We start from the raw sequence: 23,592 nt of genomic DNA on the forward strand, positions 1-23,592 counted from the left end.
CTGTCAGAGCTGCAGCAGAACAATAATTAAATCTGTCTTTTATATGCAGAAAATGATACATGAACTCTGACAAACACACATTTAACCAGGCAAACATCACCGCAAACAAGGTGCACAAAATGATTGTTACAAAAACATTCAGTTACAGAACTGGAACAGGAACAAACCTCCAAACCTGGAGCATAAATAGCCTCTGGGGCTGCAGCAAAATGAATTCCTGTTGCTGCATTAAAAACAGGTTTTCCTGCTGTATTACCAATGAATATAGATTTCTACATCAAAGGAGATTTCATAATTCATCGAAGTGGATTTTCCTCCAGGGACAGGCAGCAGATGCTTAATTGCATTTATTTTGAGTGTATTTTTAATTGGACTGAGTGAATAATGAGCTGGATGTATAAAACATTTCCTTGTTGTCATTCTGATACTGACCCAGGAAGCCATAAGAGACGCTGAGATTAACTCAGATGAGTCAAATCTTTGGTTTTTCTACCACAACTTCTTCACATTTCCAGTTTGGTTCAAATCAAGAAACAGTTTCACGTTTTCCAATAAATTCATATTATTTGATCTACAACTTTAAATACCATCTGTCCACCTGGAAGAAAGAAAAACAACGACTTTATGCAGAGAAGAGAAAAAATGAGTGCAGAAGCTGCATTAGTGGAGTTTCTCTGAAACAAGAATTTTCTTCTGATGTTACTTTTTTGACACAAACATTTCAGATTATCAAGCAAACTTAAAGTTTATCTGAGTAAATACGAGAATGTAATCACACATCAGGTGATGTGTGTAGAGATGTTGGCTGCAGAATCAGACAGTTTTTCCCTTTGAGATCTTAATGTTTGTGTCTTTATGTCTGAGTGCCGCCTCCTATTAGTGTCACATCGCCCAGGTGTCCTTGACACGGGTCAAGCTGCGCTGCACGTGTTTCTAATGTCTGCAGCCTAAAATACGGCTCTGCACAATGATGAGTGGATGAAACGAACAGCTTCCATCACCACCTGCCTGCGCTGGCCACTCAGATTGGGCTGACCTTTCAGAGCGTAAAGGACTGGCTGGAAAAAGACCTGAGAGCGAGTAGCTGCCAAAGGAGGATATTCAAAGGCAACAGGTCACATTCCCAGTCAGATACAGTATTTTATATATAGAAGAAGAAGCAATAATAATCCATAAAACATCATTGTTAAGGCAGGATAAGTTGTGCAACGTCTTTTTACTGCTACATTAGCTGAAGAGTTAAAGTGGGCGGCTGAACAGCTCAGGGATTATTTAGCTCATTAAACTATTCAGCCGTTATTTTACATCATTCAGTTTCACCTGGGAGGAAATGTTTCCTCCCTGGAATGATGGGAGGCCGGCGCCCGGGTTTATCACTCATTACCACAGATATTCACGTTTCAGCCTTTTTCTAATTATGTTGCAAAGTTTTTCAGTTTATATGAAGTCAAGTCAGATTTATTTTTATGTTAACAGATTTAGAAAAGAATCATATTGTCCACTTTTTAATGTAAATGAATTCCAGCATCAGATGATGTGTTGAAATATTTCAGATTATGTAAAAACATCATCATCCATCCAAATTGTTATTGTTTACCACAAACATGACACTCAGTAATATTTATTATTAACATCTAACTTCTGCTTCCCTAAAAAAAAACCAGACATGAAATAAATAAAGCTTCTGGTTTGGCTTAACATTGATAAAATACATTATTTTAAAGAGAAAGTTTCATTTTTCTTCTATGATTTGTTCACCTTCTCTGCTAATGTTGTAAATAAATACAAAAAATACAGTTTTTGAATTGATTAGTTGTTTTAATGTATAAAACAATAGATAATCTGTCTATAAATAAGATTTTCATTTTACATAAACATCCTGATGAGGATAATTTTCCTGTGTTAAAGAAGGAAAACTCAGAATATCATTGATTCTTTTGACCCATTTCACAGAAACTTTACATCTTCAAACATTTGAGACAAATTGATTATTTTTCAGACCAAAAGTTGTTTTGGCTGCAGCAGCATTTCCTGCAGAATCAGGAAAAGCTTGGAGTTTTGTTTAATATCCATGTTCTTCAAAGATCATTTAAAAGTTTGCTCACGTTTATAACGTTTATTAGCTCAGCCACATCAATATCTACGTCCTCATGTAAGAGTAATAAACTGAATTAATGTGATAAATTGAACATTAAACGGTTTAGATTGATAAATTTAAGACTTGTTCTGCTGTATCTTTGAAGAAGCCTCCAGATAAAACCTGGAGTCCATGTCCGACCCGGCGGTTCTCCACGCTGGGTCAAACAGACAAGAAGTGCTGCGCCGCCCAAACACAGGAACCCAGAAAGACGTCCTTTTCTTGGATCAGCAATCCCTCTACCCCTAAAAAGTGCAACCAGAGCCTCTTTAGAAAGATTAATGACCATTGATCCCCGGCAGCAGGCCGCTGTTTTCCTTCAGTCGGCATGAGCAGTAAAATTGTCATTACACACTTTCTGAGTCTTCAGGTTCCACCTCTGGCCGGCCCAAACGAGCCCAAGGACAGCGGCTGCTGCTCGCTCTGTTTCTGTTGGTCAGCAGACTCTCATGTTGTGGCTGATGTTTGCACAGTGGAGCCTTTTCTCTGGATTATAAAATCCTCCTTTTGTTTATAGCAGTTTGGAAGCAGAAGTGCAAAATGGTAGCATCAGATTTAAATCAGAAAATTCAGCAGCTTTGGCGTCTTTTCTTCCTGCTTCTGTTTTCAGAACTTGTGACCCGTGTTTGCTGTTCTCCAGAACCGGGCTGAACTCTTTCCAGCAGCACAGGAACGCAGACGGCTGCAGCTGATGTAGAATCGGAGCAGCAGAGATAATTAAGGAGGAATATCATCCCTGGAACAGCAAACACTTTTGCCCCAAACTGTGTTTGATATTGAAATGTTGACGTGAGACTGAGTCAAACGTAACGGAGACGTTTTATTCTGCTCACTAAAAGATTAACAGCCTTATAAGGTTTGGTGGAAATGAGCTGTTATATAATGATCCGTTTGTGGCTCTGAACCAGCAGAGAGGCTGTGCAAATGATTGGATGTTTCTCTAATTGCAAAAATCACTTTTTCTCCTCCGTGTCACACATGATCAGCCCAACACACCAGGGAGATGAACTATGATCAATATAAAAATACTGTTTTTTAAAGTTTCTGTATTTTGCACACAGACAGATTAAAAAAGACTCAACATGTAAAATCTGCAATAATTTCTGTTTTGTGGAGCAAATTTTCACCATTTTTGCCGTTTTTAACATTTCTTCCTTTTGCTTCCATTTCTTGTGTTTGCAGCTTTTCCATCTGTTTTGTTGGTTGTAGTTTTTGCGTTTGAGTGTTTTGCAGTTTGGTCAGCCGTGTGTTGCTGTGTCTTTCTGCCTGTTGTCGTTTAATCGTGGATAACTGCAGCTTTTTTTGCAAATTCACATCTTTTCAGAGAAATCCCAGGTTTTCTTTGTTTTTTCTGTGCTTTTCGGCAGCAGTTACTCGTTTGTGGTCAATTTTTCCTTTTACCCACAACAGCCCAACACAAAATCTGAAGACATTTGTATTTAGTCTATTTTATTTAGGCTGCTTAAAGTCGTATTTTTGTTGCCTTAAATGGTTCCAGGTTTGTGGGTAAAATTTAATTATGAGTAAGTTGTTTCTGAACTGAAACATTTCTTCAGTCAATGTTTCTTGATTCTACCATCTGATTCCTGAGAATCAGCAGAAAATAGATGGAAAATATTCAGTCATTCATTCTTTTGCTACAATAAACATCCAATAAGCCTTTATGATCAGAACTAACATTAATTTAATTGGTTCTTATTCTCAAAGCTTTAGGCAACATGAAAGTGTGATAAATCTTTGCAAACCTTTAAATGATCAGTTGTTTGAAGCCGTCTTCGTCCTGACGTCAGCCTGAGTTCATGAAGCGTCCAGATGAGCTGATGAAACTCAGAAATTGACCTGCAGTTGTGACGCCGTTGATCCGGTAACCGGCAGCGGTGTGTGGATTAGCTTCCCATAAAACCAGGAAGAGGAAAGACGCTGTGGCCGCAGCAACGCTCGGCTGGACGCCGATCGTTCAAGATCAGCTGCGTCTCAATTAACCGATAACATCTGTTCACACGGCGCCCAAATGTTTACAGCCTCACCCTGATGAAGATGGAGAAGCTTCGTTCTGCTGCAGAAAACAGGCGAAAAGAAAAAATCGATGCGTTTGGCTGATGTCAGAATTTAATTTATTCCAGAACAATAATTGCTGAAAGTGACTTTGAAGAACAGAAACTAACTAGAAACCTTCATGGATGGATGTTGTTACATTTATGTTCTTCACTTTTTATGGCAGATTTACATCCAGGTTTAGCTGTGGCCTTTGACTAGGCCTTTTCAAACATTTAATCCAAACCTGCTCCAAGTGGCTCTTTGGTCCTTCCATCACTGTCTTAGTCTAAAATTGATTACTGGTTATTTTAAATAGAAATATAATTAGAGATGCAGGTTTTATTTTATTGAATTTCCTCAACAGAAAGTAGCTGTTTAATGTTTTAGATCTATTTTTTTTGTCACTAGGCTGAGGTTGGGTTTTGTTTTTTTGTGTTTTTACCTAATTTTCCACAAATATCAACATCCAGTAGAAGAAAATGTGTCTATTCTGATAAAAACAATCTTTTCTTTTGTTTTTTAAATGTCAAAACCAAAATCACTTTTCTTTCACTTTGTCTCATTATTTTCTCATTAAACTCTAAAAAATAAAAACTGTCATGATTCAGAGGATGAGCTCCATAAACCTTGACATTTCCACCTCCATGTTTCAAAACTCGCATCATGTTTTTTCCTGAAATGCTGAAGATTTTGGTGTCCATATCATTACGTTTTAGATTAATCAACAATCATCATTGTTGATTAAGTTCTCTGCAGAAAGCTTCATGATTTTCTTAGATTTCCTTCTTCCTCACATCAACGATAAACTTGTTCAGTTTCTGATTCTGTAGCTAATTTCACACTTTTTGTATATTTTACTAAACAAAACCTATTTTCTAAAAGAACAATACAATATATCGTTTTCTTTCCACAGATTGTCCAATTTTTTCACACCATTATTGGTTTGTAATCTTCAAATTGCTGTAGTTCAGATCTGAAGTGATCACTTTCATCTCTCATAAAATAGAAAGGGAAATCAGATGAAGTCATCTCAAAGATAACATTTGCTAATTTGTGTCTAAAATTGTTGAACGAAACCTTTAAGCTCCGATAAAAGTGACTTTGTGGACTGAAGAGTCTGTCAGCACATGGCTGCTGGGCGGCGCTGAAGCTCTGCTGGTGTTTTCATCCATAGCTGAACAATTTTCTGCTCCTCTGGGATCCTTTGCATCAATTCAATTTATTTCAGTAAATGGACCAATTCATCAGGGAAATTTGGTTTGTCATTTGTGTTTTTCATCAAGCCATTTTCCACCGTATAAATGGATTCCCCGTCATGCAGACACCTTGGACCTGCTCAACGTTTGGTGACGTCTTTGTTAAACGGTGGCGGGGAACGGCTTGGTGCATATTTAGCAGAACTACGATCATTAAAGTGAGCGGCTGTTTGGAGGTTAAAGTTTGTTTACTGCGATTTCTTTTTAAAACAGGCGACAGAAAACCTGAAACTGGAGAAGGTTTAAAAATGTCATCATGTCATCCGCTGACATTCAGGATCCTTTTTGTTTCATCAGCAGTAATTAATCACTGCTGAAACAATGCGTTGGCCTGGATCGCCACGGCGACGCCAGGGGGCCTGCGTTGCCATGGTGATGCCTCTGCAGCATCCAAGACCGTCATCCCAGCAGGACTCTGGTATATTCAGGCTTCTACAAAATGACCCGATTTAGAAAACGCTCATCCTGAAAGTTAATAAAAACATAAAATCTGCCGTCTCAAGAAATTAAAGCATTTTAAGTTGAACAAAGAAATATTTTAAATACAGAAATGTTTTGCTACGTCAGCAGTCTGACCCACAAATCAAGGATATCTGTTCAATTAAAATCCGCATTTTGTGTTTATTTCTGTCACCTTTGACTAATATTTAAATTGGTATGAAACACTTAAATATGACAAAATGCAAAAACAATATGAGATGAGGGAGGAGTAAAGACTTTTTGACCCAGATATCCGGCTGCGTCTGAGTTTCTTCTGGGGCGTCGTGGTTGTTGGGGTTGTGGAAAACAACTTTGAGCTTCTGGATGCTGCGTGTGACACTGAAAGTCTTGCTGCTGACTTTAACAGTGTTTTAATTAGTGGCTAATAATGCTGCTCTAATCACACTGGAGTAGATTTCCTCCCTGGAGCCGATCTGTGAGCACAAAGCCAGCGGAGGGAAGACGCAGCGTCGCCGTTAAATACAGACCAGCTGGATGCATCCACAGGCGGCTAACTGACACTAAAGCTTTATGTGTGGCGTTAACAACGCAGCAAAAAGCACAAATTGACCTTTAAGTTTTACTCACCTGAGACCAGGTGGACAGGAGGAGAGTCCTCCGATAGCGTCTGTGAGCCGGAAAAAGGTTTTGATTATTAAATGCGTCTCTTTATTGTTTAAAAACAACTCGTTCTTACACTTTTTACGTGTCAAACTCAATTTTTTATGTATTTTGTAGGAATTTTATTAGAGGTAAAACTAATAATCAGATTAATCAGAATAATCGATTACTACAATAATCATAAGTTTCTTCCCTGGATTTTATATGATAGGTGTATAATTTGAGATAGAATGGTCTACTCAAAGTAACTGAACAGACAATCCATGGCGATTCTTTGCAACATGTTTGCTCTCTCGTCTCCAGTGTGAGTCGCTGAACATTGAGGATAAAATCTGATTTTATAAAGTATTCAATATTCAAGCATGGCACAATTTTCTTTTTTTTTTTCAACCGTGAAATTCTGGGATCCAAATTCAACATTTCAACATTTTTTGCCATTTAAAAGCTTCCGTCAGATTTGAGGAATCAAGTGAAAACAATAAATAGCTTGAAATAACAGAAAACAATGTTGTCATCATTTATTATCCAAGTTCAAAGCCGCAGCAACAAACCAAAATTATCCAGTAATTTAAAAAGGTAGAAAACAGCTGAGAAAAAGTGGCTGTTATGGGATCAACTGTCTGTTTTTGTTTTCTATCATTTAGAAGCTTGTTTGGTGAAGTTATTAAAAATAAACTCCAGGGTTGACGGTGAGGTTCGGACCTCCACGATCTGAAGTTCTCCGCTTCCTGCCTAGCCAGCGCTAGCTTCAAAGTAACAACAAAGCCTGATTCATGGCGGCTCTGCAGGTTAAAAGTGAGTGAAATAATGAGCAGAAAGGCTGGAGTTGCTGCTGAGGGGAAGACAATCCTCAGCAGATGAAAACACTCAGATTTGTGTCGAGTTTAAATGAGGTTTCTAATAATCCGGAGCAATAATGAGGTTCTGATAGGGAACGTTTGGGTGCAGTAAAAAGTCCAGAGATGATCCAGAATGCGTTTATATTTCCCCTGATAGAGTTGATTTTATATTAGATCATCAAAATCATTTTAATTTGGTAAATACTAGAATGGGTCATTTGATACATCCTATAGTTCAATTCAGATTCAGTGCAACAAAACCGAAAACATACGTCTAACAGCTGAAATAACAAAATGATGCAAATTGGAGAGTAGTAGGAGAAGAAAGAGGAAAAGTCAGTTTGTACTTTTTTTAACAAAAAAAATGTCTGAATTTGTTGCTACTAGTTACTAGTTGCTTTAAAAAGTCACTGGAGGATCTGAAAAGTTGCTAAATAACCAAGTGGCTAAATTTGATGTTCTTCATTCATCCTGGCCACGCCCCTCAGTGTCCGCAGGCCCCGCCCACTTTGGTGGAATCTGTTTTGTTTTGCTCTAACAGATGAATTAGTTAGACTTTAAACTCTGTTCCTGTCTGAACCGGAGCATCTTCCTATAAAGTTTTATAGGTTTCATGAATGATTATTTTGACAAAGCGGATCATTTCCTCCATGTTTCCAATCCAACGCAGCTTGTGGTGAACACTTTATTGCCACTTTCTGCTGTTTCCTTACTGTACTGGTACACTTCATCAGACCAGCATCCTGAACCACTACTGCTGCAGGTCTGCATGTCACTTCCTCGTCTTTAAACTGAGGAACAAAATGTGATTCTCCATAGACTTGTTGGAATAAAAAATACACAGCTGAAGAAATTTTTAATTTTTCAAACACACAAAGTTACTGTACTCTGTAAAAATGTCGGAAGACCTTGAGATGTGAGATAATCTGTCCGTTTGTCTGAAGGCTCTGAAGCTACGACTTTGCTGTTGGGCCTGGAGGCATCATCAATTATAGAGCGAGGTTTTCATGCAGCGGTCTGTTCTGCGGCCTGTCATGGCCGCGGACGGCATGAAGCTGCTGCTGCTTCCTCTGGAGGGCCAGCTGTGGTTTTCTTTCACCTTCACAATGTTTCTGGAGCAGAAACGCCGAGGGAAGGAATCAGATCTGCTCTCTGATTCTCTTTGTTGCTTCTGACAGACAGGGAGCGAAAGAGGAGAGGCAGGAAACACCTGACAGACACGCTTTGAGTTTTATCTGCTGCTTTTTCTTCAAGGAGCAAATAAAATGTCAGGAAGATCATCAGCCAGTCTCAGCATCAGGACCACTTCCCCCGCATGGAGCATTTCCACTAGTTATTTAGGTGGTTTTGGATCTCACCTTTTTGGTCTGCCTGGCTTATTTATTTTGTTTTCTGTTGGATTATGTAGTCTTACTTTTTTGCATTATTATAATTTTTTTAAGACATCAAGACTCAAACAATCTGATCTTCAATCTAGTCACACTGCACTTTCTCCTGTTTGTATTTTCTTTGAGTTTTTCGTCCTTGACGGGTCACATTGCAGCTTCTTTTATCCTTGTATGATATTTTAAAATTCAAAAGTATGAAAAAAGTGAAGTGCTGTGAATACTTTCTATAATCACATCTGTCTCTAGAAAGGTTCGATCTTATTGAGACAAAACTCCTCTTACTGTTTGTGTTTTGTGTCAGCAGCAGCTTACTGTTCAGTTATTCATCATTAAAATCAGGTGTTTACATCTTATTTTTTAAGAAAATTCATGATTGCCTGAAATTATTTCTCGACCCAACTGACCCTTTTATAGAGTTTAGCTGCCTTTCTGTGATTAAAAGGCAAAAATGAAGAAATATGAATAAATAAAAGTAAGCTTCTCAAATACAGTTCATTGTGATTTATCCTGCTGACAGAAATGTATAGTTATAAAGGCGTGGCTGTTAAAACGCCCCCCTGTAGACACCAACACTGTATTAATGAAGTTGCATAATGACCACCCAGCTGCAGTTTTCCATAGATCACTCAGGCAGGCTGCAGAAAAACCAGTTACTGTGATTTATCATTTTAATAGAAGGAAATCTGTAAGAAAATAAAATGCTACATTTCACTGTGCAATAACAATCATATCTGTAAAATATGGACGAAGTCAGCGGTGGCCAACTAAAAAGTTAGCTGCACTAACTTTAAAGCAATAAACAAAACTTTAGTTCTGCTAATGACAGCAACACGAAGCTTAGCAGAAGCTAATGCTAATGTGCTAACTTCAAACTATAACCCTGACACCAGGGGCAATATAATTTTGTGAACATATAATGCCGTTAGACATTGTGTTTATGTTTTTACTTTGTTCCCTAATTTGCTTTTTTTTTGTTTGTTTTATATAAAGTTATCGGAAAAATGAGAGAAAGAGGAAACATAACTGCTGCACTTCAAAATAAGAGCACAAAACTAACTACCTAAAAAACTCCTTACAGAGACGATAACAAAAACTTCAACACGGAAGTTTATTCTCTATTGAACTGAAACAGCTGTTAGCGTTTAAAACTGTATCTGGAAGAAATCATTCTGGGGAAGCTAATTGTGCTAAATGTTTGCAAAGTTAGCAAAAACTGTAGGTGCATAAAAACTGTTGCTTTTCATTACATAAGTTTATAACTACCAAAAACATAAATTCAGCTGAGAACCTGACAGATTCAAAATACTGTTTTTAAAGTTAAGTCGTGTTTTGAAGAAGTAAAACTCATTAATTTATTGAGCAGAAATGTAAGGAAAGCCTATTCTTCACTTTTATCATTTTTTATTTTTAAGAGCATTTTCAGTGTCAGCTAAATCAATCTTCAGTCATTTGTTTTCACATGTTTTGTAGAACTTACATTTGATAGAAGTTAAATTTATGCGAGAATATTTAAAACCTCTGCCTGGCCTGTTTATTGCTGCTGGTGATTTATTGCTTGGTAGATCTTCCATAACTTCTCAGTTTTTCCTTGCAGTTGTGAAGAAGTTATTTACTAAACTGAAAAATGATCTTAAGGTGGAATTTTAAATTCTAGCCACAGGAAAACAGGATTATCTGGACTTTTTTATCCACTTTAAGAGAAACAGTTCAGGTTTAACATTTTCAATCCCAACAATCTGAAAAGTCTAGATTGATAAACAGATTTATTGCAGGAAATTTAGCTGAGCAGCTCCGACTCTGTCAGTGTGACGCTAACAAACGAAGCCAGTGAAATGGAAGGATTGATGGCTGAGGGTTTCTCTCCACATGAAGCCTCTTTACCTGGCGGATAATTAGGAAGAGAGCGGATCCTGGTATCGAGCGTCGGAGCAGCTTAGAGAGGCTGTCATTGTTTTCTGTTGATTCTGTGGCCTGTTGACTGCAGACTGTCCAGCCACACTGTTCAAAACAGGGTCAAGGTTCCAGTAAGCGCTGGTGGAGCCAAAATCCTGAAAGGGAAATAACATTATTATGTCTGAACTAAATGCTTCTCGCAAGATTTCAGACAGAGGAACAAAATGAAAGATTAAAAGAATTTCCCAAAAACAAATGATCAATTGTGGAGAAGTTCAGAAAGATCTGGAGTTAGCTGCTAAAATAGTTTAAATGAAAATGATAAGTAATGCAACAAACCACAATGGTCTGGATATGCATCAGACAAGACTCCACTGCTGAAGAAAAGTCCTTTTGAAATGCATTTAAACAACATCGAAATATTAATAACAAATAAATAAGCATCATTTAGACCAGCTAGCAAGACTAAGACTATTTTAGAAGGAACCCAGGGAACGTTTAGGATCTAAAGATGTTAGTGTGGAATAATGTGCTGAAAGAAATCACAGCAGAGTGTGATTACTTTCTGCATAAAGGAAGCACCTTCAGGTTAAATACATATTTCCCTGTGATATTTTATTACCTACATAATTTACTGACATCTATGCTTGGATTTCTTTACTTCTGTTACTGGATGGACAGTTAACAGTTTTTGTTTCATTTTTCTCTCTTGATATCAGATTACCAGAGTCTTCCTGGTGTATTTATCTAACAAAAATAAAGCCATTTTTATGGGTACTGTACACTGTCCTCCAAAGAAACTTTCTGTATTAACAGAAATCTCTGTAGAAGAAATGTAGGAATTTTCTTGCGTGCTAGCGCCATCTGCTGGTTGTAATAATTACATGGATTTTACCATCAGAATCAGGAGCAAAATGAATCTCTCCTCCTTCGTGCTGTCAGAAAAACATCAACACTGCTGAGAAAACCCTGAAATAAAATCACATTTTTATGTATATTACAGAAGCATAATTTACACAGAAGTTAAAAATGCAACCTTTAATTTATTCATTCTGGTTGGAATAATCCAAATAATAATAAGTATTGTGTGACGTGGATGTTTGAAACAGGAAGTCATGATTATTAATTAGAAGTTTGAACTTCCACCAGTCATGATTTTGTCCACCATGTTTGTTTTGTGTTCACAGTGTGTGAGGAAGACGGCGGGCGAGAGAGGAAGGAGGGCGACTTCCTCCTGCAGCCGAACCGCCATCTTGTTAACGCAAACAGAACGCCAACGTTCTGTAACGTTCTGTATCCAGAAGAACGACTCAAAGACGGATGGAGGCGGCCATCTTTCTTTTACTGCAGGTCAGCTGCTTTGGCTGTGCAGACGGTTGCCTTGGCAACCCCTCTGGAATTACTTTATGTGTCCAGATTATCTCTGGTATTAATCTCTGAATTTGTATCATTCTTGAACTGCAGTTGTGGGCCACACAAAACCAGGCCAAGGTCCACAAATGGCCCCCAGGCCACACTTTGGACACCCTGTGCTCCTTTTAGTTGCAGATTTTGTATTTAATTTGGGGGTATCAGAGTTAAGACATGCAGCACTTTATAGATTTTATTATATTAAAAATAGTTATTCTGCTCTTTGTGTTGATCTAGTTCATAAAATCCCAGTAAAACCTTCTAAGGTTTGGCGCTAACATCACAAAATGTAAAAAACTGCCTGATAACCTTTTTTTTTTTACATTATCGGCTTTATAATAATACAGATTTATCAACAAGAAGAAGACTGTGTGTTTAATCCAGAGCAGGATTATTAAAGATGTTTTTCAGGCTGACTCCTGGGTGGAGTCTTTAAAATCCGGCCAGATTTCCAGGATCGGTTCCTGCTGGAGGAGAGTTCCTGAGTCACAGAAACCACAGCTATGTGCCGGCCGGCCGTGGCTGCAGCACATGGATCCTCCCCTCGTCTGGAAGCTGTTGGAGTTTTCTACCAGATGTGGGAGTCTGGTTTTCTTAATGACACCCTGGTGCATGCTGGGAGCGCTGAGAAGCCAGTCTTTGTGACGGAGCTGCAAAGAAAGCTGGACAGTGTTGAAATGCAGCAGCTTTAAATGTTTTCTAATGTTCAGTTTTCTCCATTTTTCCTTCAAATCCAGAAGTAATGATTGGAAACTCCACAGTGAATCATCTGGGACACACAGATCCACATTCACAGCGTTCGCTTAAACAACAGGTGCCTCTGAGTTGGTCATCCTCCAGAGAGAACCAGCCGTCCAGCTGTCGGCCACACAGCGGGTTACCGCGCTTAAACGCTTACTGAAACTGAGTTTTTTCTTACTCTTTGTTCTTTTAGACCAGGGGTGTCAAACTCCAGTCCTCAAGGGCCGCTGTCCTGAAACGTTTAGATGAGCCTCTGCTGCACCACCTGAACAGAAGAATTAGGCCAGTAAGGCTCTGGAGAACCGATCTACACAAGGAGGCCATGAAGCCATTTCATTCCAGTGTTTTGTACCTGTGGCCCTTGAGGACAAACCTGTGTTTTAGACAGATTTGTCTTTAAATCTTTAAAAAGTTTCCAAAACAATGTCTGGGAGGCTGAAGTGTAAAAGTTTTCATCTGCAGAATTCACTCACATTTACCTCAAAATCCTGGAAAAAAATATCCATAAGAAGCAAAAGTAGATCAGATGTTGTCAAGACAACAAGAGAGAATCAAACAACGAAGATGAGACAAAAACTGGTTTTAAAGGGGAAAACAAAATGATTTGGTGGGAAAATAACCCTGAACATCACAGTGGTGGCAGCATCATGCTGCTGCACTTTCCAACAAGACAACAGCTCTAAACATCCAGCCGGAGATATTATGGATGACTTAGATCAGATCCGTTGTTAGAATGGCCTAGTCAAAGTCCAGACCTAAATCCAGTTGAACGACTGTGACTTGAAAACTGATGTTCTCCATCCAGCCTATCTGAGCTCTGATACAAAGAATGGAGAAAACATCAGTAGATGTTTAACACACCTGGACTCAGGTGGGATTAATACCAATCCAAACATTTTCAGCTTGTAGAAAAAAAATATTTATTTTTTCCACTTTTCACATAAAATCTCAGTAAAAATATTTTTCAGGAAATGTTTAATACATATTTTTACAAGCGACTGAAATCAGATTATTTTCCCTTTTGGTTTAAAGTGAGAAATCCTGGTTCTAACGTGGAAAGAGTTTCTTTGTTCCGTCTGACTGAGAGGGTGTGTGTTCCCCGGCAGAAGGCGGGGTTTTCTCCCGGGGGTTCTGGCCCAGCCGCGTTATGTAACAGATCCACTGCTTCCCATCCGGATGGCTGTTAGAAAGTTCAGGCTGCGGCTCTGAGCTGGTCCCGTGGACATGCGGGGACGCTTCCAGCTGTGCGTCTGCAGGAATGTCCTCGGCCACATCTGCTCCGGCGGAGCTCCGTCTTTAACCCGCTAGGAAGCTTCCAGCGCGGCCTGGTGGGGAAACTCGGAAACAGGAGTTGGTTTTTACAAGCGATGGGAAGCGGAAGCAGCAGAGGGAAGAAAGTTGCACCTGCGTGTGTCAGCGAGGTGAGGCTGTCCAAGGCAGGAGGAGCTGCTGTCCATCCTGCCCCGCAGGCCGGACGGCCGTTCAGCCAACACCAGGTTCACTGCGCGCAGCCGGAGAGCCGCGGCGAGGGGCCCCACTCTGACGATGACACGGACAGACGGGGGGCTCCTGTCAGGAAAACCCCTCCAAGGAGAACGTTCACCAGGTCCAGGACTTATGGACTGTGTCCCTTCAGCGGGGAGGACACGGAGGACGAGCCGAGCTGTCCGCCACAGCTGGAGGAGCCACGTGTCCCACGGAGCGTGGATGTCAACAAGAGGAGCGACTGCGTGTTTACGCACAGGAAGCAACTCAAACCTGCAGGCTTGATTCGGCGCCATGTAAGACTGAAGTTCTCTGACAGGAAACAGGTTTATCAAGTTAAACAGATTCATTATTATTCAGGTCAGTTAAAGTCAGAATTATGAATTAACAGCGACAACAAGGTGGAGGTTTACTTTCCAATGTCATTTTCATTTATTAATGTCACAATTCAAAACTAAATTTATAATTAGCTAATTTTTCAGTTTGGAACGAAATATTTGACTATATTGAAAAATATTTCGCATGTCCATTAAAGGGAAACACAACATTTGATTAGCAATTTAAATCTCTAAGTAGCCAAATATTTAGTTAGCAAGCACAATACTTAGTTTACACACTAATATTTAGATCCAAATTAAATATATTTAGTTAGCTAGGTAAATATTTAATTAACAAGCCAAATATTTAGTCAGTAAGCAACATAGTGAGCAAAGTAAATGTTGAACTTCAAACAAAATGTTTTTAAGTAAAGGGAAACTAATTTAGCAAGTACTAAATATTTAGTTCCATATTAAATATTTATTTTGTTTGCGAGCCAAATATTTAATTAACAAGCTAACTATTTAGTTAGCAAACTCCTTGTTTAACTCCAACCTAAATATTTTTGCTTATCAAGAAAAAACTAAATATTTAATTAGGAAGCTAAATGTTTAGCTTCAAACTAAAAGTAACCAACTAGTGACATCTGAAGATAACTGGCTAGTTTTATTTTGGGGTATTAGTGTAAATTAGTGTAAATTTGGATTAATACAAATGCATTTTTAATTTACTTTTAAAATCTTGAATAAATCTCTAGCTAAACTAAATTAACTAAACCCCCAAATCAACTGTATAAATTGGCCTTTAAGCTGCTGGCTTCACGTTCCTGTGCAAATTGTGACATTTTTGATTAAATATGTTTTATTCTGCAATATTTGGCCTAAAACTGTCACAGTGCTGCCCCCTGTGGGTTGAACAGTGACTACTGCAGTCAAATTTTCTTATTGGTTAAAGTTTAGTTACACTTTAAGATAAATTTATGAGCTACTCTGTGTTGGTTTGTCACCCAATCCCTGTTAAATAACTTGAATTTTGTCTGTAAGTATTCAGGGTGTGATAAAAGTTTTACATCAATCTGCTTCAATCGCTGTTTTGTCTCGTTTGTCCTCTAAGCCTGAGACCCAGAAGTTGTCAGCAGGAGGAACGTTCTTGGAAAGCGCGCCGGTGTTTGATCAACAGCAGTAAGTGGACGGCTCTCATTAATCATTCACATCTGAGCTCAGTGGAGGATGAAACAAGCGGTGACCAGATCAAATTCACCGTAAAGGGATCAGGACACCATTAACCTGACAACTGGTCCTGTTTCACAATAACGTTTCGCTTTTAATCACCTTTTAATCCACTTCCTGCAGGATGTCTGGCAGCGGCCACAGCGCCTCCGCCGCCACGCCCGCCATCCTGTACGACGGCGCAGAAGAAGAGCTGATGGACACTATTGAACGGGAGTTCAGCTGACTGGTCAGCAGAAGTAAAGACGACTATCTGCAGTTTTACATAAAGGTATTTAGGGTCCATGTAACCTGACCCTCTGGCTCTGGCAGCTTATTTAACAGCTTGAAGCCTGTAATTGCAGCAGAGACTTGACCTGATGCCAGGAGGCTCAGTGTGAAAAGACGCAGACCTCCCTGGTTTGTCATGTCGTCCCATTACTCCCGGCAGGCTCCCTCAGAGCCTGCGTGTTTGTTTCCTACGGTTCCTAAACTTCCTTTTAAATCAGGAAATGACTGACCGCAGAGAACAGGCTCCCTCTTCAGACTTCATTTAGTCAAATAAACAGTTTTTGGGTGCAATGCTGGACTTTAAACTGTCCTGGCTTCTCTAGGAAAGGAAATATTTGCTTCCAGTATTTCCCCGACCCGTTCCTGCACTTTTTCAAACGGATTGTGGCACCAGGACGATTTTCAGCCTTCACAGCTGCACTTCTGCTCCACATTTCAGCCAAACACGAGAGAATCTGCTGCCACTCGGTGGTTCAACATGGAGCTGCACGAGTCAAACAAAAAATTTAGTTTTTCTTTTTTCATGCAAAATAAAATAAACCTAAGGAAACACCAGGCTGTGCGTGAATAAGCTCTGTGAAATGATTTTCAAATATCTTATTTAATAAACAGCCATCACATAAACAGAACATAACTGTTTGGACACAAACACTGTACAAAAGAAAATGTATATCTGTAAAATAATCAAATAAAACCCCATCAAACATATTAGCACAGTGTGTTTTTAAATTTAAACTAGTCACCGTATACTGTATGTCATTGTGCAGTTTTGGCATTTTTTGAAGGTTCAGCTGTTGCTCTGCTTCTTTGAGGGCCGGTAGAAAGAAATCCTCCTCTGCAGATCCTTCAGCAGCTTGGGAGGGAGGAGAGGAAGCTGCTTTCTCAGCCTCCCCAAGGTCCTCACATTCTTAGCAATGTAATCCTCACAAATCCTGTCAGGGACAAAACAAAATGTCAAAAAATTACATTTCTATATCGAGAGACAATGTCCTATTTAAAGTAACACGACCAAAGTTTTCAAATTCCAAACTGAAGTTTCCAGCATTAAAACCGCCGTCATTTAGAGGAACAAATACGTCACACAGACAGATGAACGGTTAATATTGTCTGTTATGTTTCATTCATGTCTAAATCGCTACATGAAGTTTTCCTGTTTTCTTCTTCAGCTTCATGAGACGAAGTTTGTTACCTGAACAAAGGATGTGGCTGCATCTGGAAAACAAGAGCGTCGTTGCAATGCCCCTGAAAAATATAGTTATACGAGATTATTACAATTATTTCAACAACTAGAATAAATAAAGCAGTTTTTCCACTTTACAGTCGGTGCTTCCTGCTTTGATAATTTAAACAGATGACTGCATGTTTTCTGCATCCACTGAGCTGCAGCATGATGCTCAGTCTCATGAAATGCTCACAGTGTCAACAAGCAGGATGTAGTCGCAGCTTCCTCCAAACACAACCACGTCTGAGTCTCTGCCGCCGCAGGCTGTGTGCCACAACCTGAGACAGGAAAAACAACGTATGTCTAAAATAAACTGAGTGAAAACAATTTAACTCAGACTGGAGCTTCTCTCATGCAGACAGGGTCACATATATCAATTCACCCTCAGTGGTTGGATATTTATCCTGACAGAGCAATTCATTCAAATTACATTAAAAATACACTAAGTAGTTCATTATTAAATACTCCATCAAGTAAATAAATGTCCCCCATCAAAAAAGTAAATATATTTTTTAATTTTGTTAATCACAGTTTTTGTTTTAGATTTATTTATTTATATTTCATCTACATATTCATATCATCACTTATTTCATAATGGTGTTTCATTTTATGGAGCTATTTTGTGTATTTCACTGACTTATTAATATAAGCACTATTTCATGAGGGCTGGGGATCCTGGAATAACTTAATAAACAGTAAAACTGTGACTGAGAAAATAATCTCCCTATTAAAAATATTTTTATTATAAATTTAGTTTTTATTCATGGAGCATTTGATTAATCATTTACTAATTTTATTAAATTCTATTTTACTTATATTTCGCACCAATTCACAGCAAATATCTCAAGACATTTCACAAAATGTATTATTTTTATGTTTTATTAATACAGTTTTTATTTATCTTTTGATTTAATTTTGAATGAAACTGCTCTCCATAGAAACAAACCCCTTCAATTTGCTGTGACCCACAGAGAAAAGCAAAATGTTTTCAGGACTTTGTCCCGACGGTTCGGACTTTGTTTCCTGACCTTTAAGGTCAGTCTGGTACCTGGGCTTGTCCTGGTAGGGATGCTCAAACTCCCTCCACTTCTTAGTTTCTACGTCAAACAGCCAGCCGTCACCTGAAGTGGAAATATGTGAAGATGAAGAGATCTGAACTAAAAACATGAGCTGGATGCTAATCGGATGAATATGCAGGTATATTTGCTCACTCATTGGTTTGCAGTCGACACTCAGGCCTCCGAACAGGAACATGGTGGACTCTGACACAGCCGTGACCGTATGCCAGGATCTGCCCACCGGAGCCGCAGATGAAGGAACTCTGCATATGAATCACAGTAACTGTCTGCATGATACTGAACATTTTCAGATGACATCTGGTCAGACATGTTGGCTGAATATGATTGGAGCATTCTGTGTTTGTTTACTGACATTTCAGTCCACGTCCAGGATTCAAGGTCTAGGCAGTGAAGGTCATTTGTCCTGGTTTCCTGTGAGTAAAAATTAGCAAAGCAGCTAGCATCCAGCTGTACTACATCAGGCTGTTAATGCACAGATATTTACATGCACTGTATGAAAAGATCAACTTTTTTTTTTACTGTCTGTCATCAGGTCAGCAGTGGTGGGAGCGCTTCCGCTAATCCACTGATAGCACAGCTAATTTTTTCTTAGCACTTGTCCGTTTTTGCTAACTTTGAAAATGTTTACCGCATTTAGCTTCCAGTACATTAATTTTTCCTGACAAATTTTAAAGTGCTAATTTACTGAAGTGTTTTGAAAACTTCCAGCCTGATAAAGTTCAAGTTTTGGTTATCAACTGGAACAAATTCTTCAAGTAGTCAGACATTTACATTCATGCTCTTATTTTGACGAGTTCAGTTTCATTTCCTCTCTTGTCTTTTTCTTTCCCAATAACTTTATGACAAACAGAAACATACAGGAAGAAAATGTGCTAAGCATTTTAGCATTAGCTTCCGCTAAATGCTGTGTTAGTGTAGCGCATTAGTATTAGCTGAACTAGCATTTATGATTAAACATTAGAACCCTGACCCAGTTACTCCGGTTCTGTCAGAAGGAAAACATTCATCAATCTGTTATGAGAAGCAAATCTGCCAAATACTAAAGAAATGGACATAAGGTTCTGATTTTGTAGGAAGTTTACAGCTGCATCAAAAAGCAAAAAGAAATCATTTTGATGATCCTTCCTGGTGTAAAACATGAAAAGTTTAATATGATTCAGACACTAAGAATAAGAAGTTGCAGGTTTTTTACAGTGTTTGTGAATAGATTAGCAGTTCCCTCACCATGACTCGGCCTCCGCAGACGTAGCCTCTGCGCCCCAGCGTGGCGCCGGCGTGGGCGGCTCTGGGAGCGGGAGGCCGGCCCTGCAGGAGGAAACAGAACGGTTCTGCTCTGAAAACGTCTCGGACCGCAGGGTGGAGAGTTGTTCATGATGCGCTTACATGAGTCTGGGGTTCAGCCCAGCTGCCTTTAACTGGGTCAAATACATGAACTTCATTGTTCCATCCCCAAAACAAATCATCCACCTGCAGACAGAACCATTCTCTTAAAGATGTTAAAAAGTCCTGAGTTAGTTCCAGCTGGTTGATACGTTACCCAGGATGTTTCATCCAGGATGAAGTTTCGGTTCCTGCTGGTGATATCAGCCAGAACTTTATGGCCGTATCCTCCAAAGTAGATGAGCCTGGAAGAACAACACAGCATGGAAATAAACATTTATATTTACAACCAAGTCATACCCAAAATATTTTTTAATACGTTGATAAATGTTGATTTATATGTTATATGATAAATGTTCTTTATATTGTTACATCTTTACACTTAAATCTTTCAAAGTCTCTGAACATCTTAGCTGTGATTTGGACTAAACTGGACTCAAACTTTAATCGCTATACATGAAACTTAAAGTAATACGTTGTTTCCCTGGTGCTACTTTAGAAATATTTGCAATATTTTTCGTAATGAAATCCTCTCCAAACAAATTGTACTGCAAGGTGTGTAAACTGAGGGTTTGCTTTGGTTTGCTCCTGTATAAATGTGACTTTTATCAATCAGACAATAACTTGACGCCAAGTAAACCTGAGGCTGGTCATTCATTGCACTTTGTTTACTGATTCAATACAACTTTTATATTATGTCTTTTTGTACAATTTATTCATCATATTTTCTTGATTATCAAATCAATCTGATGAGTGTTTCTTATTATTTCTTTTGCAATTTTTGAAATTGCTTCCACTAAAGTAAAAACAACTAAGTCGTAGAAGTTAGAAATTCTGCCACCTGCAGGTGGGAGTTAGCATCACAAGTGATTTGTTTTACTTGTCATCTAGTAAAACAACCAATTTATACCAATTTACATGAAAAAACTGGATGGATTGTAACTACAGGTGCCATGACTACTTATATTAACCTAATCAATCAGATATTATCTGACTGTTAGTTTGGTGTTTTTCTATAATATATGATTTGGGAGAAAAATGAGAAATAAGTATATTTTTCTGTGCAATAAGTGAATGAAAACTATCATATTTAGCAGGTATTTGTTCTATTTTGCTGCAATGTGGATGTAAAAAATTATAATTATAACAATAAAATAAATGTCTTTAAATGATACCTTTATTAACAGTATTGTTCTAATAAGCTGCATCTTCTTTGCCGTTTTTCTTGGACCCTGCTGTCAGCCACTTTCTCTTCTGTCTAATGGGCAGAATTTCAGAAATGCTTTGCATGTAGAGGTAATCTGTGCCGCCGTGTTGTTTTTAGAGACAAAGAGTTTGTCTTTTAAACAAGCCACTCATGTTTAGCACTTTTTAAACCATGGTTTCCCAAACTAAAATTTTTACAAACTCAAGCCTGTCGATTCTGGGATGATGTCACTTTGTTTTTGTAAAACTTCCTGGTATCAACTTCTGACTAAAACACAATGAAAATAAGGAATTTGTCGTTTTGAGTTCCTCACTTTCCGTTATAAACCCAGCAGGACAGTTTGTCTCGATGTGAGGGAGCAGAACCAGAGTCTGGGAGGATCTTCTTCCACACGTATTGACCGTCTGTCAGGTCGACACTGAACATCTGGACAAACAGTCAGACGTTCACATTAACAGAGTTCAGTTACATTTATTAGGCTAATTAAGGCTGATTATGACTTTATCAAACATTTAAACACATCAAATTATTATACATTTACACAGAGGATCCTGCTTTTCTCCAGTGACCGTTGGATATATTTATATTCTATCATTAGAAGTGATAAATGAGAGGCAACATGGAAGCATGCAAAGAAAGATAGAATAATAATTTTTAAATATATTAAAGTAAAGATAATAATGCAAAATCCTTTAAAATGGGAAGATTTTCAAGAACAAAAACTTGTGTTTGTGGGGTTTTACATGTTACCCTAAAGTTAAAAAGATGTAATAAATAGTTTTATTGTCATCACAAAGCTAACACAAAATGTTGTGATAAATCTGAAAAATATGTCAAATATTTCTTCCATGTTAAAATTTTGTTCATATTTTTGTCAATAAAATACTGAAAGTTATGGTTGGAGCAAAAGGTTAATAAGTTCAGGGGAATTAATGCTGGCAAGGGGCTGGATAAACGCACACCTAATTCTGCCTGTTGGGGTTAACAATAATCATATAATCTTAATTATAGAACAGAAGAGCAAGGTGAGGCGCTCTGACCTGATTGGTCTGTCCGCCGTCATCACATCCTCCAAATATGTACATGTTTCCACCGAGGGAGGAGCCACAGGTCCCAGACATGGAGGGAGGAACGTCACCGGCCATGTGGAACACCTGCCTTCAGAAAACAGGACAAAACAAAGAAAACTTTCATTATTAAAGGTCAACAAGAGGTCAGCAGGAGGTCAACAGGAGGTCAACAGGAGTTCAGCTGAACCTGATTACTTCTTACCATATCCCTCCTTCCAAGTCATAGACCCAGATTTCATCACTGGGAATAAAAACCTCTTCATCTGCAATCGACTGCAAAATAAAACAGGATTATTAATAACTAGCATCATTCCACACAAAGTTAGTTATGATTTCATTAAACTGTTTGTTTACAGATACAAAATGGAAGAAGGAAATGAATATGCACCAACATTTAGTTCCCATCAGGGGTAATACTGTAAGTGTATATGCATCACAATAAATTTTAGCATATATTTATAGTAATTGTATAATATTTCATTAGTATTGCAACATGTAATGTATTGTTTACTCCACTCCTTTTGGAGCTAAATGCGTTTCTCTATGTACAAATAGAATATTATTATATACAAATTAACTGGATAACTTAGACAATGTCTTGTTTGTACTGTAATTATATATTTGTATTTATGTGTATGTTTATACACATATTAAAATTTTATCCACTAAGGGATTTAACATGCATTTCTTTCTTCTTTGACTTGAAATAAAATGGAAAAGTAATTAATGAAAATACTTCACTTAAAGATAAACGGAGATGCAGTTGTTCAAATGAATTGGTACGAAATGACATGGCAAGGAGTGGGCATGAAAAGGATGGGGGTGGGGGGTTGGAATCGGTGGTAGGAATAAAACGTCCTGGCAGGTCGGGTACGAAACGACCAAAAACTACAGAGACACGAAATGACAGCTGTAGCTAAGCGCAGTACTGGAGTAATGCTGTTCATGCAGAGTTCCGTGGATCTGGTGACGTATTTGTGTATTTCGCTCACCATGTAGCCCCCCCACACATACAGCAGGCTGTCCAGCACCACCGCCGTGTGTCCGCTCCTTTCCCGGGCTACCAGCTCCGAGCAGCGCCGCTCAAAGGCGGGGTCCATCCTCCGTCCTGTCGGTTCAGCAGAGAAAAGGAAGAAACGTGTATTTTAAATGAAAAACATATTTACACACTCGCGAAAGAGCTGCAGGGTTACTTTTTCTCATGCTGTTAATTTCAGCATTTTGCTCCCGAGACGCAACAACAACAACAAGTTCATCGTCTCCACCAGCAGCTGTGTAAACACTACTACAAAATAAAAGACAACTTCCGATCCTCCACGTTCAGCATAATAAAATCTCCCCAAAGCGTTAATTCCTTTAATTCAGTTTGTTTACACACAGTGATAAATGTATACTTTAAAACTCCACAATACAAACAATATTTTTAATTTACTCTCAATATAATTGTTATTTATGTGTAATAATTCAGTCATATATGACTGAAAATGCAACTTTTACAGTTAGCTCTGCAAATAGTTAACCATGATGGAA

At 38.5% G+C, this 23,592-nt stretch overlaps 1 protein-coding gene and 1 long non-coding RNA gene across 2 annotated transcripts in view; one reads left to right on the forward strand and one right to left on the reverse strand.

Moving 5' to 3' along the window:
- LOC111612133 overlaps positions 1-13,023 on the forward strand; it is a 40,325-nt gene extending 27,302 nt beyond the window's left edge. Inside the window, exon 5 of the long non-coding RNA XR_002754424.1 lies at positions 11,839-13,023. This is a non-coding gene — a long non-coding RNA (uncharacterized LOC111612133). The remainder of the gene's footprint in view (positions 1-11,838) is intronic.
- Positions 13,024-16,686: 3,663 nt separating this feature from the next.
- On the reverse strand, positions 16,687-23,337 carry klhdc1 (kelch domain containing 1). The gene is made up of 14 exons (XM_023353276.1): positions 23,256-23,337; positions 23,055-23,170; positions 22,265-22,335; positions 22,033-22,150; positions 21,306-21,418; positions 19,943-20,030; positions 19,789-19,872; positions 19,630-19,710; positions 18,758-18,816; positions 18,538-18,647; positions 18,375-18,447; positions 17,520-17,604; positions 17,294-17,346; positions 16,687-17,036 (listed from the first exon to the last, which is right to left on the reverse strand). The coding sequence occupies exons 1-14, from the start codon at positions 23,263-23,265 to the stop codon at positions 16,892-16,894; spliced, it is 1,206 nt and encodes a 401-aa protein (XP_023209044.1). The 5' UTR covers positions 23,266-23,337; the 3' UTR covers positions 16,687-16,891.
- Between the last annotated feature and the right edge of the window lie 255 nt (positions 23,338-23,592).

This window comes from Xiphophorus maculatus, chromosome 19 (genome assembly GCF_002775205.1).
Source record: "Xiphophorus maculatus strain JP 163 A chromosome 19, X_maculatus-5.0-male, whole genome shotgun sequence".
NCBI classification, from domain to species: domain Eukaryota; kingdom Metazoa; phylum Chordata; class Actinopteri; order Cyprinodontiformes; family Poeciliidae; genus Xiphophorus; species Xiphophorus maculatus.

Bases quoted from the DNA above. Each gene is read 5' to 3' on its own strand.
- klhdc1 (XM_023353276.1), bottom strand. The intron at 19,711-19,788 runs GTAAGCGCATCA...TTCCTCCTGCAG, and splicing joins GGGCTGAACCCCAGACTCAT to GGCCGGCCTCCCGCTCCCAG. The intron at 18,648-18,757 runs GTCAGTAAACAA...ATTCATATGCAG, and splicing joins TCCTGGACGTGGACTGAAAT to AGTTCCTTCATCTGCGGCTC.